Source organism: Ranitomeya variabilis, chromosome 3 (genome assembly GCF_051348905.1).
Source record: "Ranitomeya variabilis isolate aRanVar5 chromosome 3, aRanVar5.hap1, whole genome shotgun sequence".
NCBI lineage: Eukaryota > Metazoa > Chordata > Amphibia > Anura > Dendrobatidae > Ranitomeya > Ranitomeya variabilis.
In genome coordinates, this window is record NC_135234.1 from 195,464,205 (window position 1) to 195,480,298 (window position 16,094).

Below are 16,094 nucleotides of genomic sequence, written 5' to 3' on the forward strand. Positions count from 1 at the left end.
TACACTTGAAATGAATAAAATAAAAGACACAATACAATTTTTATACGTAGAGCAGGCACATATATTTTTTAATTAAAGAAGATAAAAGCAAAAATCAGGATACTATTGAACTACAAGCTGCTCTATGACCCTTAGTTATGCATTACATTGTGAGGATGACTTTGAATTGCCTCTGCAAATGACGCCTTTGCATGGTTCTCTACCGGTTTCTGCATAACCCAAACTCCCACAATGATATCTCATCCCATGTGACCCCTGCAGCCTATGATTGGCTACAACAGTCACCGTGGATGAAGTATCTTATTAAGAGGTCAGGTTATCATAGACACTGACAAAAAAAACAAGGCAAGGAAGCCTCAGAAAAATAGACAAGGGCAGTTTGTTTGTTTTTTTGTTTTTTTTTATTAAATTTGCTAATTTAATTTTTTCAACAAATGCAAAATAGAGAAAATTCATTAATAAATCTACAAATTATATTGATAAGTTGTGATTTTTTTTTCCCAGACAGCTTGTGTATGACATTTTGCTGTTTTTGTAAGAATTTTTGAGAATTTTCAGAATTTACATTCTGTAAATCTGGAGAGGAAATCCACAACCATTATGTTGAAATAGATGTAGGTGTCTTCATTTTTCAAAATATTGAAGGCTAAGCTATTATGGGCAGCAGAGTGACTCAGTAATTTGCACTGTTGACTCTCAACATACATGGTGTTTGTGAGTTGCCCATGTGTTTACATAGATATCCATCAATACCTAAATAACTAATCATAGGTGGACTGTCTTCCTATGAAATTGGACCTAGCATACCTCTATGTCTAAAATAAGGGGACTAGACTGGGACCACCGGGAGCAGACACAGACAGAAGAGAGACCCCGGGCAGTAACAAAATATATGCCCCTTACAGTCCAATATTTCATCACAATGCACAATTCCACCTGCTTTGGAGGTGTAAGTGGGCCACCTTAACTCTTGGTACATGTACAGCTGCTCAGGTTACACTAATGGTATGTCCACCCCTGGTGAGCATCTTTGGGGAAAGGGACTGATGTGAACAGTGTTAGACTATTAATCTTTTTACAGTGCAGCAGAATATATCAGCACTTTATGAGTAACAGAAATATATACATTCTCCACGCATTTATTTCCGATAGGGGCACTGAATCAGCATATCTTTAATTTAATTCTAAAACAAATGTTAACATTTTTATTGCTATGTTTAAAGTCTGGAAATTATATATTTACACTTATGTCACTTATTATATATGTATATCATTTACTCAAAAATTTAATTAAATACCTTGAAAAAAAAAGTCCCCAAGCTTCCCTGATTCTGCCACTTTTTCACAGCGTTGCTCCATTACAGAGATATTTACATTTTATTGCTTTGGAGCGCAATATGTGAAATCTTTGCTTTCAGTTCAACAGCATGTTCTTTCAGAGTCTTCTCTGGAGGTGTGTGCTTACGCTCCTCAAATCTGCTGCCAGTAACAGCTATCCATATGATATAGGGGAAAGTGCATACCTCCAGAGAACATTATGAAAACAGTTGAACTGCAAGCAGAGATTTCACATACTGTGCTCCAGAGGCAATAAAAGTGAATATCCTTGCAATGTAGTGTCAGAGCGTAAAAAAAGTAGCTGAATTAGAGGAGTCCAGGGATTTTTACAATGTATTTAACTCATTTTTTGAGCAAGTGACATGTCTTTCTTAAAGGGCTTTTCCCACAAAGTTAATTTTAATCAACATTTTAATCAATTGATCTTTGAATAATAATGAGCTATTCAGTTGGATGTGTTTAAAAAAAATGTTTCTGTGCTGAGATAATCATATAACTGTGTCCCTAGGTATGTACTGTGTAATGGCTGTGTCTGATCGTGCAGGGACATGGTCTGGTCATACCACGGCTTTGTAGGATACAGGAAATGTTGTCTGCAGCAAACCTCAGACTTCAAAAGATTATCTCAAACAGCTAGCAGGTAATGAAAGCATTAACTTTTGAGAACCATGCAGCAAGCTTTGAAGAGCTTTGTTCGGGGCTCTGATGTTCCTACCATGCAATGCAGAATTGGTCTGCTGTGGGACATTAAACAAGACACATTCACAATCCAAGTGTCTGTCTGTGATAAACCCTTCACTAAATGAGGGGTCTTATCTGTTGCAAACAGCATCTACGATCCTCTCGGGTTTATAGTAATCATCACCATTCAAGGTAAGACCCTGCTGAGACAGTTTATAACTGAAAACACAGGTTGGAACACTCCACCACCGTCCTAGTAACAACAAAGGCGGGATGCATTGAAGAAGTCTCTGAAGGTCTTAGAACATTTCCAAGTCCCACATTTTTATTCCTTAATGTATATATGTATATATATATATATATATATATATATATATATATATATATATATATATATATATATATATATATATATATATATATATATATATATGTATATATATATAGGCTTAACTTATAGCCATATATTAGCATTTTTCTAGTCAAGTTTTGCAACCATTTATGCAATATATATATATACTGTATATATATTTATATGTAAAGTATGTATGTATAAACTTTGGCTTGTGCTAAAATATCTAACATATCACCAGATGTTTAAATTTTGTGTGGAAATCACATTTTTCAGTGAGGTATATTGGGTTACATACATGTATTTTTGTGTAAATGGTTAAACTAGTAACCTAAGCAGGGCTGTGGTTGGCATTTTAATAGGAAATTGCTAGAGACATTCAATTAATGTGCTGAAGAGATTAGGAGGCAACTTGTTCAGGAATCGGTGAGCAGAAAATATGTCACTTTCACTTATGTACACTGCATGAATCCACCTGAAAAACAACTTGATGGTAGCAAATGTTATCTGACAGCTTTCCTCAGGTCTAATATTACAACATACTCCCTGGGATATAACTAAATTAATGTGACTGTAGGCATGTCGACAGGTCAGCTTGCTAGAACTACAAGATGGCAGTGGCATGTCTTGTGATGGACATTTACAGCAATGATTTCTTGCATATCGGTGATATTTTTTTTAATATAATGGACAGAAGCAGAAGCCAATAAGGAAGAACAAAAGACAACAAACAGATGCAGACCAACTATGTGCAAAGTTAATTTTATTACAGGAAAAGCACTGCACTATTTTTGGAAGATAAAACAATAATTTAGGGAAGAATAAGCTTTTAATATAGATTTATCTGGAAAAAAATAATAAAGGTTCTTCTTCTCTATTTTTTAATGACTCAGAATCCTCAAGAAAAGTATACTCATCTTACTGATACTCCACCACTCCTCTTCTATGATTGCTGAGTTCCCCACCAATGTAAATGTCCAGCAAGTCTATGACTGCATCAGTGACCAAAGTGTTATTGCTATGCCGAATGATTGGCTGCAGCTTTCCCATGTGTGTATGGCTACAACAGGATGTACAAAGACTGGTGCTAATGCATTGGTCACAATTATGGCCAGTATTTGCCTGAAGTGGTCATATGCTCATCCTACCAGCACAGGAAGCAAAGAGACCAGTGGGGAACCCAAACAGTTGAAAATTGAGTTGTTGTCATCATTAACGTGAATATGCCTAATTATTTTTTTCTTGTCTGTAAACATTTCATGCCACTTTTTAATTTAAGTAAGGAGATTCACAACTCTAATAAGTTGTAGCAACTCGTATAAAGAACGCCGGGTTTCCAGCCCAAAGTTCAGAACTGATGGTCAGAGAATGTAAAGACAGTGACAGGCAGGATGTTTGACATGCAAAAGTCTTATGCTGAAGCCTCACCTGAAATACACTGGTGCTACCAAGTTTTGTGTGTGAACTGTAGGGTTCCAGGTGTCTGTCCTAAACTTTGGTCAGATTCTTTGTAAGTACAGCTATTGTTTAAGAACATAATGAATTTAGAAGTAAATTATCTGATGAAGGAGAATGGAACCTCAAACAATTTTTGGGCAAAGTACAACTAAAGCCCCCATACATACAAGGTTAAAGTCACCCAAACTTCCCAATACTGCAAGATTGTGCGACATTGAAATATCTATAGTGACCTCCTGATACTCCTCTGATGGATGATGTTGATGGACATAGGGGTTGGGCAATTTGAATTTTAATGCCCGTCTGTTATTTTCATCAGGAGATAGGCTGTCATAAGAAATAATATTTTTGCATTGTTTTCTAGACTCTTACTACATGAACGTTTGGCTGAGCGCTCTTGTGTATGGGGTAGTTGGGAGAGATAGCTGATGGCCAAATGGCAACTCAGCAATCAGCTATCATGTGTGTCTTGCCAGATTAACTTTAAATGAACCTATTGACTAATAACTAAGCTGTAAAATCTATCTTAGTCTATCAGAACATACTTTCTAAATTTATAATTAAGCGGATTAATTTCAATTCAAGACCTTTTATATAGGAAAAACAGATTGCATACCCTACAAGTGGTACACGGCCTTCTTCACCTCAAATAACTACAAAAATATAATATTCAGTTAACGATGAAATACCATTGCAACCCTTTTTTCCCTTGTGAACTGAATCAATGCAATCTGACCTTTTTAGTTGATCCTCCCCTTCTATATACTCTTAATATACATTTTTCTACATGTCCTACATTCTCTCCAGGCCAGATTAATTTTTGAATGAATTGCATGAGTTATGGGAAATCTCAGTATTATTTTTATACAATAGCAAAAAAAGAAAACTTCTGTGCAAAAGCTTTACCTGGTAGAAGAAGCTGGCTCAGTGGTCTGCCTTTGTATCCTGGTGCGACGCATGATGTGCTCTTTCATTGACATCTGGACCTCTGCTGGTATGTCCGGGGAGGTGTGGCTGATTTTAACGGCTGCTTCCAGAAAGCCTAAGTTGCTTGCATCCTTGAACTTGTCAGCCATGACTTCCTTTTCACTGGTTATACCACTGTAGATGGAGACGTTGTGAGGTGCAGTCGGGTTAGATGACACGGCCTTGTTCCTCCAGGGCACCCACCACAGCTTCCAAAAAAGAAAGAGAAAAACTGCCACCAGGGCCAGCCCACATACAATAACTATCACTGCAAGGAGGCTGACGGACAGGTCTACCGGAGCAGGAAAGCAGGAAGTGACATTGACAAAGAAGAAGGGGAGGACATGAGACAACACCAGGGACAGCAGAGAGACAAAGGGAGGGAAAAAAAGAATGGTTGTGAGAAAAGCGTCAAGGTTTGAAAAAAATCAAAAGATGACAAAACTAAGTTATTAAGATTAATTAAGTGGATGTCGCAAGCTCAAATCATGTGTGAGGAAATGGAAAAAGAAAATGCAAACTATTCATGAGCATGGTATGACTATTCAATTATTGGAGTGTTTATGTTGGCGGTTTATATTTTCAAATTTACTACACTTGCAAAAACTGTGCAATTCTTCCTAGATTAACATTTCTCATAACAAATGCTAAATCCTTCTATAGCTCCAAGTAAATCATTGCTCCATTATTTTCAATCAATTTTCAAGACTATTTCACTTTGTGTACACAGCCCCTAAGCAGGTATATATGTCTCCATGACAGCAAACTACAAACAAATTCAGTGTAATATGATCCTACAGTAATTTTTCTCCCTCTTCTGTCTCTTCTATTGTTTTGTAGCCTATCTGCAACCATGGAAAGATGTGAGAAACTTGACATGCACAGAAATGGTTTTCATAAAATGGTAGACTGTGTTATATCAAGAAGATTATAGATATTTTTTGCAGTGGAATAATGGTGGCAATGTTTCATGCACATGAGGTCCATATGGTTTGTGAGCTTGTTTCCTTGTGTGCTTGTTGTTTAAGGGTTATTCTTAAAAAAAAAATATTTCTGATACTAAAGGATAGAGGATAACTTGCTGGTTGTTGGAGGACTGAAAATGTGCACCCTCAGTGATTATGAGATAGGTGCTCTGCAACACTGAGAAAGTAGCTTTATATTGAATGGAGCGAAGGCAGGTTTGGACTGGCCAACAGGAGAACAGGAGAATCCTCTGGTGGGCCCCTTGGGTGGCCACTACCCTCTAATATGATCTGTACTTGGCACTATATACTTGAATCACTATGTACAGATAGAGGCAGCATCTTATTCTTCTAACAATCTACACAATTCATTGTTATATAAATTTGTGATGGAAGATGATGCCACATTTGCATATAGTTGAAAAGTGAGACCCTGGAGTTGGTTACTGGTCAGCTCTCGGCACCCCAGTCCTACACTGAGTGGAGGTATGCATGCTCGACTTCCACTTCATTGATTGTCTACGGGACAATAGCGCTGTTGATGCTTATATTCACTACATGGGTCACATTGAATGCTATGTAGCAGATATAAGAGAAAACAGAAGCAATAATTTATCACTACGGTCTTCTTCCCAGGATTCACGGCTTTGTCTGACTGCTTGGTACCTGACCTACTCCTGATAGATTGTCAGAACCGGAATTTTAATCCCGCACTGTAAATTTACAAAGGTATGAGATTAAAGCCCCGGTCCCAGATACATAAATTTACCACGTTTGGTCATTTTTAGGTTAACAGGTGAAACAGATTTAATTCATATGTTCCACCTGTACGATATGACCATTAAATGCAAAACTAGAGGGTATCTCAGCACTCAGATGAAATTCAATTTTTCATGCTGTATTACTAATACAGCACAGTGCAACCTAGTTGAACCACTTAGTATCCTAGGAAATTTCCTGCATCAGTCTACATTTCTATGAATAAGCCCTAAACTATCCATAGCTGTATGGTAGCTATAATTAAATGTTACAAACTTTTGTCACTCATTGAATTAGATTACATACACAAAACAATACATATTTGTAATGGTAGAAATAATTTTTCCAATTTCTCCTTACTTGTCTAGGAATACAAATGCTGGCTAAGATTTAATACTATGTATGCGAGCCAAAGTTTTGTATTCATAAGAAATGATGGGATCACTTCTGGAGATGGTGTGTCAGCATATGATCAGTGCTCTTTAGGAAGGGTCCTGGCTAGCTGATTCAGTTCAGTAGCTAAGCCAGCCTCCTAGGTGTGTGACACAATACAGTTATGATATCTACCAATATGTCAAGCTTTATAGTACTCCTTTGTCAGTACGTACCAGTTGAGTCATATATGTTCAAAAGTTACAAGTCACAATTCTTTTTTACACCCTCACAAAGACACTCCAAAAACTAGGACATATGCATTGACATAGAGAGGGGTTTTCTGATGTGGCTACCAGTAGCATCCCTAAAAAAGAAAAAGAAATCCATGCTTGCACTGAAATCTAGTACCTGCTCAATCCTGCGCTGCTGCTTCGACAATCTCAGCCCCAACCACTAGTCATCTGACCTTGCAGTCAATCACTGGTCTCTGGGGCCAGGGCAGTGGTCATGAATGACATCATCACTTATAACCTTGCGGAGAACATTAGAGCAGCAGCACTGGAGTTGGGAAGTAGTCAGGTCAATATAGCCAAAAAAAACATAACCTAAAACAAATTCCAACAAAAGGTATGCAAACATTTTTTGTCTGTACCAAGTGTAGAGATCATCAGAAAAAAAAAATCTGTAAAGATCTTCATTATCTTCAAGATGGGGGTTGAAAACCTGCAAAATCTGCAATTTCCTCTAACAATCTTATTTTAGGCATCTTCTACTTTTTTATTGTTTTTTGACTTTCTTATTTTATGAGACAAAGTATTTTATTTTAACTGTAAGTTTTCTTTTGTTCCAGGTTTAAAAAATTAGTACCAGTCTTAGTGAGGTGTCCCATCTGCAGAGAAAGTTTGACAGAAGGCGCTGTAATCCAAATTCTTGAGAAGGTCAATGATGGCATAAAGGCAGCAAGTTTTCTGAGAGGTGACAGTGTTGTTGTCACTGCTGACTGTAAACTGCATGTGCAATGTCGAAAACGTAATGTGAATAAAAAAAGGCATTCATTTGGTGAAACATGAGTCCAGTAAATCCGAACCGAGGAAAGATGAACAAGCGGGACCTTTCATGAGTAGGAGTGATTGTCTTTTCTATGGGATACTTGTTTCCCTTGGAGACTCTGACTACCGCTACAAAAGGACAAATACATTTTCCAGGATCATCAAAGAGTGCTGTGAAGGTTGTTCAGATGACTGGTCATGGAACGTAAAAAGGAGAATTGAGTACTATGGTGGAGATCTTTATGCAGCTGAATGCATATATCATCACGTATGTAGTTTATATTTTTGCACAGGCTTTGTTCTGCCACACTAATTTCGGGATGCTTCAACTGATTCTGCGGAAAAGTATAGGAAATGTGGGCGTCCTAAAGATGCTGCCCAAGAACATTCTTTTGTAAAAATGTGTGCTTATCTTGAAGAAAATGATGAAGAACACTTGACCATTTCAGATCTTCAAGAAAAAATGAAGGAGTCCTTGAATACTGATGATTTATCTTCTTATGGCAGAACATATCTTAAATAGAAGCTCATAGAACATTACGGAGATATAATCTTCTTCAATGAAGGTTATGGCTTAAACAACATTGCCACATTTAAAGAGAAGACCTCAGATATACTTTGTTCATTCTACCAAGATTCATTAGTACAACGTGATGAAGAAGCACAAAAGAAAGCTATCATTGATACAGCAGCAAGGCTGATTATGAGTGAAATTAAAGAGAATGTTGTGTCTGCTATTAATTTCTACCCAAAGGTCCAAGATCTGACACTCTACTCTGCACTCAGATTCATTCCAAAAATATTATGAAAACTGTTGAACACAATATTTTTGGAGAAACAAATTCAACAAAAAGTGGATAGTATAGGGCAAGCGATCGTACAAGCATCAAGACCGAGAACTGTCATTGAACCATTGCAGATTGGTTTGACAGTACAGATGCACCACCATTATTGATCTAAGCTCCTCTTGGATACACGTAATAAGATGGGGAATAGCTCATCATCTACAGAACTGCTCCAATTTGAAAAGAATGCCGCTAGCTGCGGCACATCAGACTCATTTTTCGAAGGTAATGAGCTATGCAACTCTTCTTGGTTGTTTGCTGGTGACAATGTAGATCACAATGCTATGACAATAGACAGCAAAGGAACATTTCATGGGATGGACATAATTGCTGAATTGACACCAGGAATAATGAGGACAGACAGTATATTGTGAATAGGAAAACAATTTTGGAACTCCATTTAATAGAGACGACAAATATTAATCTAGTAGAGTGCACTTTTGGCAATAATACATTACGAGAAATAAAGTTTTGAGGTCTTGCATGTTATAAAGATTGTGACATTAATGCTGATAAATATATATTTTTTGGGAACTTTTATTCCATTTCAAGCAGCCTTTACCAAATTGGCAGGAAATGATGCTTCTAATTCACCAGGCGAATACTCATGCTGGCCAGTTCTCCATTCTCTTTTTGCAGATGATCGATATGTCTCCCAGTGACAAAAATCCAACATTAGAATTCATCAATAGCTTAGCCATCAAATATGTCTATCCAATAATAACTTTTGATGAACATCTGTCCTGGAAACCTAGTGAAATTATCAAGACTGCCCCACAGGATTTCCATTTGAACATTTTTTTACCATCACTGTTTGAGAACTTGCACACTCTGAGAAAGGCCGATAAACCACAGTTAGCCCATGCCATTGATGAGCATTGTAACATTCAAGCATCAACTGATTCAGTTATGTGTATGGAAAGATATGTTATTGACTAGTGCTACTTGATGTGCAAACTGAGGTGGAAAAGTGAGACACATATCATAAAATAGCCAGACTATACAATTAAACACTAGGATATGGCAACTGTTGTGTTCGATGGGTATGAGACAGGTCCTTCAATAAGGGATAATGCACATGATAGAAGGCAAGTAAAAATAATCTTCCAATAGTTCACTTCACTGGTGATACTGAATTTGGAGGGAAGCAGGAGAGCATTTCTTTCACTTAGACATAATAAACAACACCTAATTCAATTAATAACTGAGGAAATGGTGATGAGATTCTGTATGGTTTTTCAAGTGGAAGGCGACGCTGACCTAGACATTGCAAAGGCCGCAATTAACAGTGCACAGGAACGTTCCACCACGCTCATTGGAAATTATGCTGAACTGTTAATTATTCTCCTATATTACGTTGAAGCTAATGGAAAACTACTGTATTTTCAATTGGATACTCAGCCAAGAGACACCCCAAAAGTGTATCACATCAATAATTTGTATTCTGATCTCGGAAGTGAGTTATGTTCACAGTTATATATTCATGCATTCACAGTATGTGATTTCACCTATCCTATTTATGGTATTGGTAAAAAATCAGTATTTGAAAAACTTTTAAAAGGTAATCATGTCCTTTGTGCATGCATTCACTTCACCAGGTAAGAACCCTGCTTATATGGTAAGTCTTGACAGTCAAGCGATGCTTGTTATTCTTGGTTGCAACAGTGCAAGTTCTTTGGCAGCCTTGTGTTACCAGATAATTTTGAAGAAAGTGGTCACAGCCAAATTGCTTGTTCATCCAGAATATCTTAGTCCAACTGGGTCTTCCAACAAATTCCATTGTCTAATAGTGTACTATCAGATCATGACATGGATGAGTGTGGTTAGCAATTTGATTCCTGTGGATTGGGATTGGAAACTCAGTGGCGAGGAACTTGTACCAGTATGATGTGTGATACAAATGTTGCACTAGACACGGTACTGAAAATTATACAGTCTAGTTGTAAAACAGGCTGCAGTGGTTACAGTTGTAGCTGCAGAACAAACACACTTCTATGCAGTTCTGTATGTGAATCATGCCAAGTTGTGACAATCAGGAGTCAGATACACTAGAGGACAGTGATGAGGACTAATAGGCACTAGGCAGTGAAGTTTTATTGTACCTATATTATTCACTGCTGGTCACCATTTTGATCCCATAGGCAAAATTTGTTGGTTTAAATGAATTAATTGACCATAAAAACCATAAGTTTGATGTATAAATAATTGTTGTATGCTTAAAAATAAGACAGTTCTAAGACTTTGTTTTTCGATGGTCATCTTGAAAATAACACACTTCCGGTTGGAAGATTTCTGTAGACTTTTCAAGTTGATCTGTACACTTGGTAGAGACAAAAACTGTTCACAGACCTTTTGTTGGCATTTGTTTTAGGTCTAATGTTATATTCACCTGACTAGAGAGCAGGGTGTATTCCTATTATGCCTCCTAATTAAATGTTACATTTTGTCTGCATGCGGTCAGCGTAATAGTTAGGGGCTTACTACAGGCATTTTGTAGATTGGACTAAGTAATAAAACAATATGTTCTTTAGCCCCCTCTAGAAGAATCTGCTGGCAACAAAGAGTTTATCTTTTATTTCCTACAGCCATGCTAAAGACTTGGAGTTCTCCATCAAAAAATAAAATCTAATTGCTATATGAATATGTATATTTGATCAGAAAATAATAGAAATACATTTTATTTTGATCAGATCCTTATCACCATCATTCTTCCCTTCATAGTGAATGTAACAGTCTATGAAATTTCTCTGTCACTTAATTCTCATTCATTTTACCTGTCATAAACGATAAATACCCTGTTGCACTGTTCATACCAGAAATAAATGAGGGAATGTTATTGGAGCGCCCCCACGTTAAGGGCAATGTGGTACTCAGTACTGGGTCCTTCGGTTCGGGGGATGTCACGGTGGCCTGACCCGGTCCGTGGCCCTTTTGAGGGGCGTCCAATTAAAGGTGTAGTTTGTCTAGTGTTCGTGACGCCACCTGTGGTATTCGGTCAGGGTGACCGACACTGCTAGGGGTCCGCTGGGGTGATGGAGTGGCAGCTAGATGGTATACCTTCCCACAGGTGAAGTATATCCCCAGGGCTTCCCAGTTGTATAGGTGGTGATGGTGTAAGGCGCGGTGAATAACGAGGACACAAAAGGGTGCAGTCTCTTTACCTTTACTGAAGGCTTCAGCATCCACAGTCCAGAGCACTGATCACAGGGCAGGCTGAGTCCAGCCGGTCCGAAGGCACATCCAGAGTTCCCTTATCCAGGTGGAAATCAGTAGCCTTCCTACTAGCGCCTGTGTGTTGTAGTACCTCCCTGCTGAGCACCACGGGATAGTCCTCACAACCTTTGTCTTGATGTTATTTCTACCTCTCTGTCCCCCAGATGGTATGGAAAGGACAACCCATATTACTGGGATAGCCTGGGGTTTGTTTGTAGGGACCCTAGAGACGCCCCGACCCCCACAATTTGCCACCGTGTCTTCTTAGGTATTAAGGTCGGGCAGCCAGCTTGGAATTGACTGTACTGCCGGTCTCTGAAGTAAAGCGTAGAGTCTATTACTCCCTCGGTGTTCCGGCCACCGGCTACGTGCCTCAGAAGGAGGCTGCCGATCTTGGGGCAGGACTCCTCCCGGTATTATCTCCTTGTGCTGTGACTTCGTTTCTCACTCTCCACAATACAATTCCTTTCTTGTCTTTTCTTAGGATGCTGCAGCATGGGGTGCAGGTGCAGCTCCATGTCTTTCTGTCTCATGCTAGACCTCTGTCACGATCCCACCCCTGACAGGGACCCTCTGTCTGCAGCTCAGATGTTCCTCCTTTCCCCCTGTCTGCCTGTGTTATAATCCGGTGACCTTGGAGCCGCATGAGAGACTTTCTCAGGAGTAGGTGGTACCTGTACTGACCGCAAAACCTAAACTGACACCGCAACTAGAAGTAGCCGTGGGGTGTACCTAACACGTCCTAGACACCTCAACACAGCCGGAGGACTAAATACCCCAATAGATGGAAATGGGAATTCTATCTTGCCTCAGAGCAGAACCCCAAAGGATAGGCAGCCCCCCACAAATATTGACTGTGAGTATAAGAGGAAAGACACACGCAGGCAGAAAAACAGAATTAAGCAAAAGAGGCACTTCTAGCTAAATAGAAAAGGATAGGACAGAATTCTAAGCGGTCAGTATTAAAATCCTAAAAATATCCACAGCAGAAAATACAAATATTCTACATCTAACTAAAGACATAGAAAGTATATCTGCATCTCCTGAGAATCCAGCAAGACTGAAAAATCCAAACAAAGTCTAAGCTGGACAAAAACACAATGAATTGCACTGAATTGCCAAGCACACTGCATGTGTGCACAGAGACAAAAAAACAGACACTTATCTTAGCTGAATTGGCAGCAGGGAATGAGGAACCAGAGAGAGATGCAATCCCTCCAAGAACAATGGACAACTGGCCAGGAGTAATGGATCCTGCACACCTAAATACCAGGTAGAGCTGCAATCAGCAGAAACACCTGCCCTGGATTACAACCCCTAGACAACTGCACTACCACTAACAACCACTGGAGGGAGCCCAAGAACACAATTCACAACAGCCTGACAGGTGTTGCCTGGGCCGAGCCCAGTCAGCTTCTCACTAACTTTCTATCCAACCCACCAGTTTTACCTGAATGTGAGGAGTGCCCTAATAGATAGGAGCAAGGCTCCCCCTGGTGGACTGGAGTTTGAAGTGTAGTGTGTGTCTTGTGATACCTGGCAAGGTGAACTCCTTTAGTACCATCAGACGTAATATCACTCCCCCTGGTGGAAGAGCGACATTACTGCAACGACCAGGACTCTGGGGCGCTGCACTATGACTTCAGTTTGATTGCCCAAGGGAAGCTTATTGCTTGATGTAAGGGGTACACGTGACTCATGAGCGCCTTCTGAGCTAGCCTAATTAACCCCTTAATTTTTTGACAATCTTCTACCACTAGAAAAATTCCCACCTAAACAAATAAGACATGAGACTCTAATTGGATTAAATGGCCACAGCAGCCTTTTATTAAACACTAGGTGGTGGCCCGATTCTAACGCATCGGGTATTGTAGAATATGTATGTATGTATGTACATAGCAGCCACATAGTATATAGCACAGGCCACGTAATATATAGGAGCCATGTAGTATATAGCAGACAAATACTACGTGGCCTGTGCTATATACTATGTGGCTGCTATATACATACATACATATTGTAGAAAACCCGATACGTTAATACAGGCCACGCAGTATATAACAGTGGCCACGCAGTATATAGCACAGCGCACGCAGTATATAATACAGCCCACGTACTATATAACACAGCCCACGCAGTATATAGCAGCCACGCAGTATATAACACAGCCCAAACAGTATATAACACAGCCCACATACTATATAACACAGCCCACGAAGTATATAGCAGCCACGTAGTATATAACACAGGGCACATAGTATATAGCACAGCGCACGCAGTATATAACACAGCCCACGCAGTATATCACACTGCCCATGTAGTATATAGCAGCCATGTAGTATATAACGCAGCCCATGCAGTATATAGCACAGCCCACACAGTATTTAGCAGTGTGGGCACCATATCCCTGTTAGAAAAAATTATTAAAATAAAAAATAGTTATATACTCACCCGCCGGGATCCAGCGAAGCTCTGGCCATGTGCGCGCGGCTGCCGCCATCTCCCGTTCCCAGGATGCATTGCGAAATTACCCAGATGACTTAGCGGTTAGAGACCGCTAAGTCTTCTGGGTAATTTCGCAATGCATCTCTGGGAACGGAAGATGGCGGCAGGCGCGAGTGCATTGTCGAACTACGGAGGGTGAGAATAGCAGGTTTTTTGTTTTTTTATTATTTTTAACATTAGATCATTTTACTATTGATGCTGCACCAGCCGCTAAGCACCAGCTCGGCGGCAGATAGTGACCAACCCGGCCAAACCAAAACCGATTAACAAGCCCCTCAATCATCCCTTCCACGGGATTATCAACCCTGTCCATTCAAAAATCCACCCAGGGGGAGTCCAGGACCACTAGAGATCCCCTCTCCAATCTGCCATTCCCCATTTCCACCAACTTTGAGGACCTTCCCCCAACGCCCCACTGCTGTGACAATTATTAACTCAAAGAATACATTTGTGAACCGACAACCACTGTTACAAACAAAGAAAATGGGAGGGTGGGTGGGAGCTTTGCACGATCTCAAGGGAGGTAAGTGGAATGATTGCCTCCACAAAATGGCCGATCCCCTGTATATAGTCCCTATGTCTCACCTCCAAACCCCTCCTACCCCCTGGACCAACCCCCTTTCACCCCTATCCTTATGTTAACACCCAAATGCCTACCTACCATAAAGGCTCACTACATTCCCACGTTACCCCATCATGTCGGCCTCCCTTGAGGGTCGGGGGCCCAGTACGGCCTCTCTGGACTCCCCATTTACTGTATACAGACATACTGTATATACAGCATAAATTACATTTGCCATTAATAATGATTTCTGCACAAGTATGAAATATAATCTGAGCGTATATTCAAAGAGTTGCAAAGAATAGCACAATATCTATTATGTGATCAAGTAATCCAATTACAACACCACACAGTAAGCTTTGTGAGCAAGACTTCTATTCATGGTGAACAATATTTCTCACTTGACCTGCAGAAGGATAAGGTCATGATTTTTTCTTTATGGTCTGTTATCTATTCCTATGTTAATAACATTTTATGTAACATAATGTCTATTGTATTCTTTAATAACTGAAGTAGTGCTGACATAGTATATTAACAAATTATAAAAGAACTGCTTAACATCTTTGAGTTAAGCATTATTCATTTAAGTGCACACATACATTATACATACTAAAATATAACTTAAATAAAAGTTTATTCAAGCTGTAGATGATTGATATACACTGATGAGCAAAAGGGTAACAATGATTTGAACTTTTGACTTTCAGGCTTCATATCTCACCATCGACTCCTGATTCGAACGTGAGACTATGTGTCATATACTCAATCATCTTGGCTATCTCATACATATATTTGACTTGCAACTATTTTGCATATGATTAGTTAGGCAGATTCTTGTCATGTCACTGCATTGTGACTGTTATGCTCCTAAAAATCAAAATTGTAATTAGTATTTTGTAAATCCACCTTTGGATTTAGAAAACTGGCTGATACCTTCTAGGCATGATCTCAATCAGATTCAAGCATGTCTTGTCCAAAATCTGATTCGATGTCTCTTCTATACGTTCCCAAGGTTCGAGATTACTG

General features: G+C 39.3%; 1 protein-coding gene across 3 annotated transcripts in view; it reads right to left on the reverse strand.

The window, feature by feature from the left end:
• The window catches only part of SYT6 (synaptotagmin 6), an 827,254-nt gene that overhangs the window by 398,954 nt on the left and 412,206 nt on the right, over positions 1-16,094 (reverse strand). For 2 of the 3 annotated variants that reach the window (XM_077294958.1, XM_077294959.1), the window contains exon 2: positions 4,736-5,087. In XM_077294958.1, coding sequence (XP_077151073.1) covers positions 4,736-5,087 — 352 coding nt within the window. The remainder of the gene's footprint in view (positions 1-4,735; positions 5,088-16,094) is intronic. The other variant, XM_077294960.1, reaches the window with a different exon arrangement.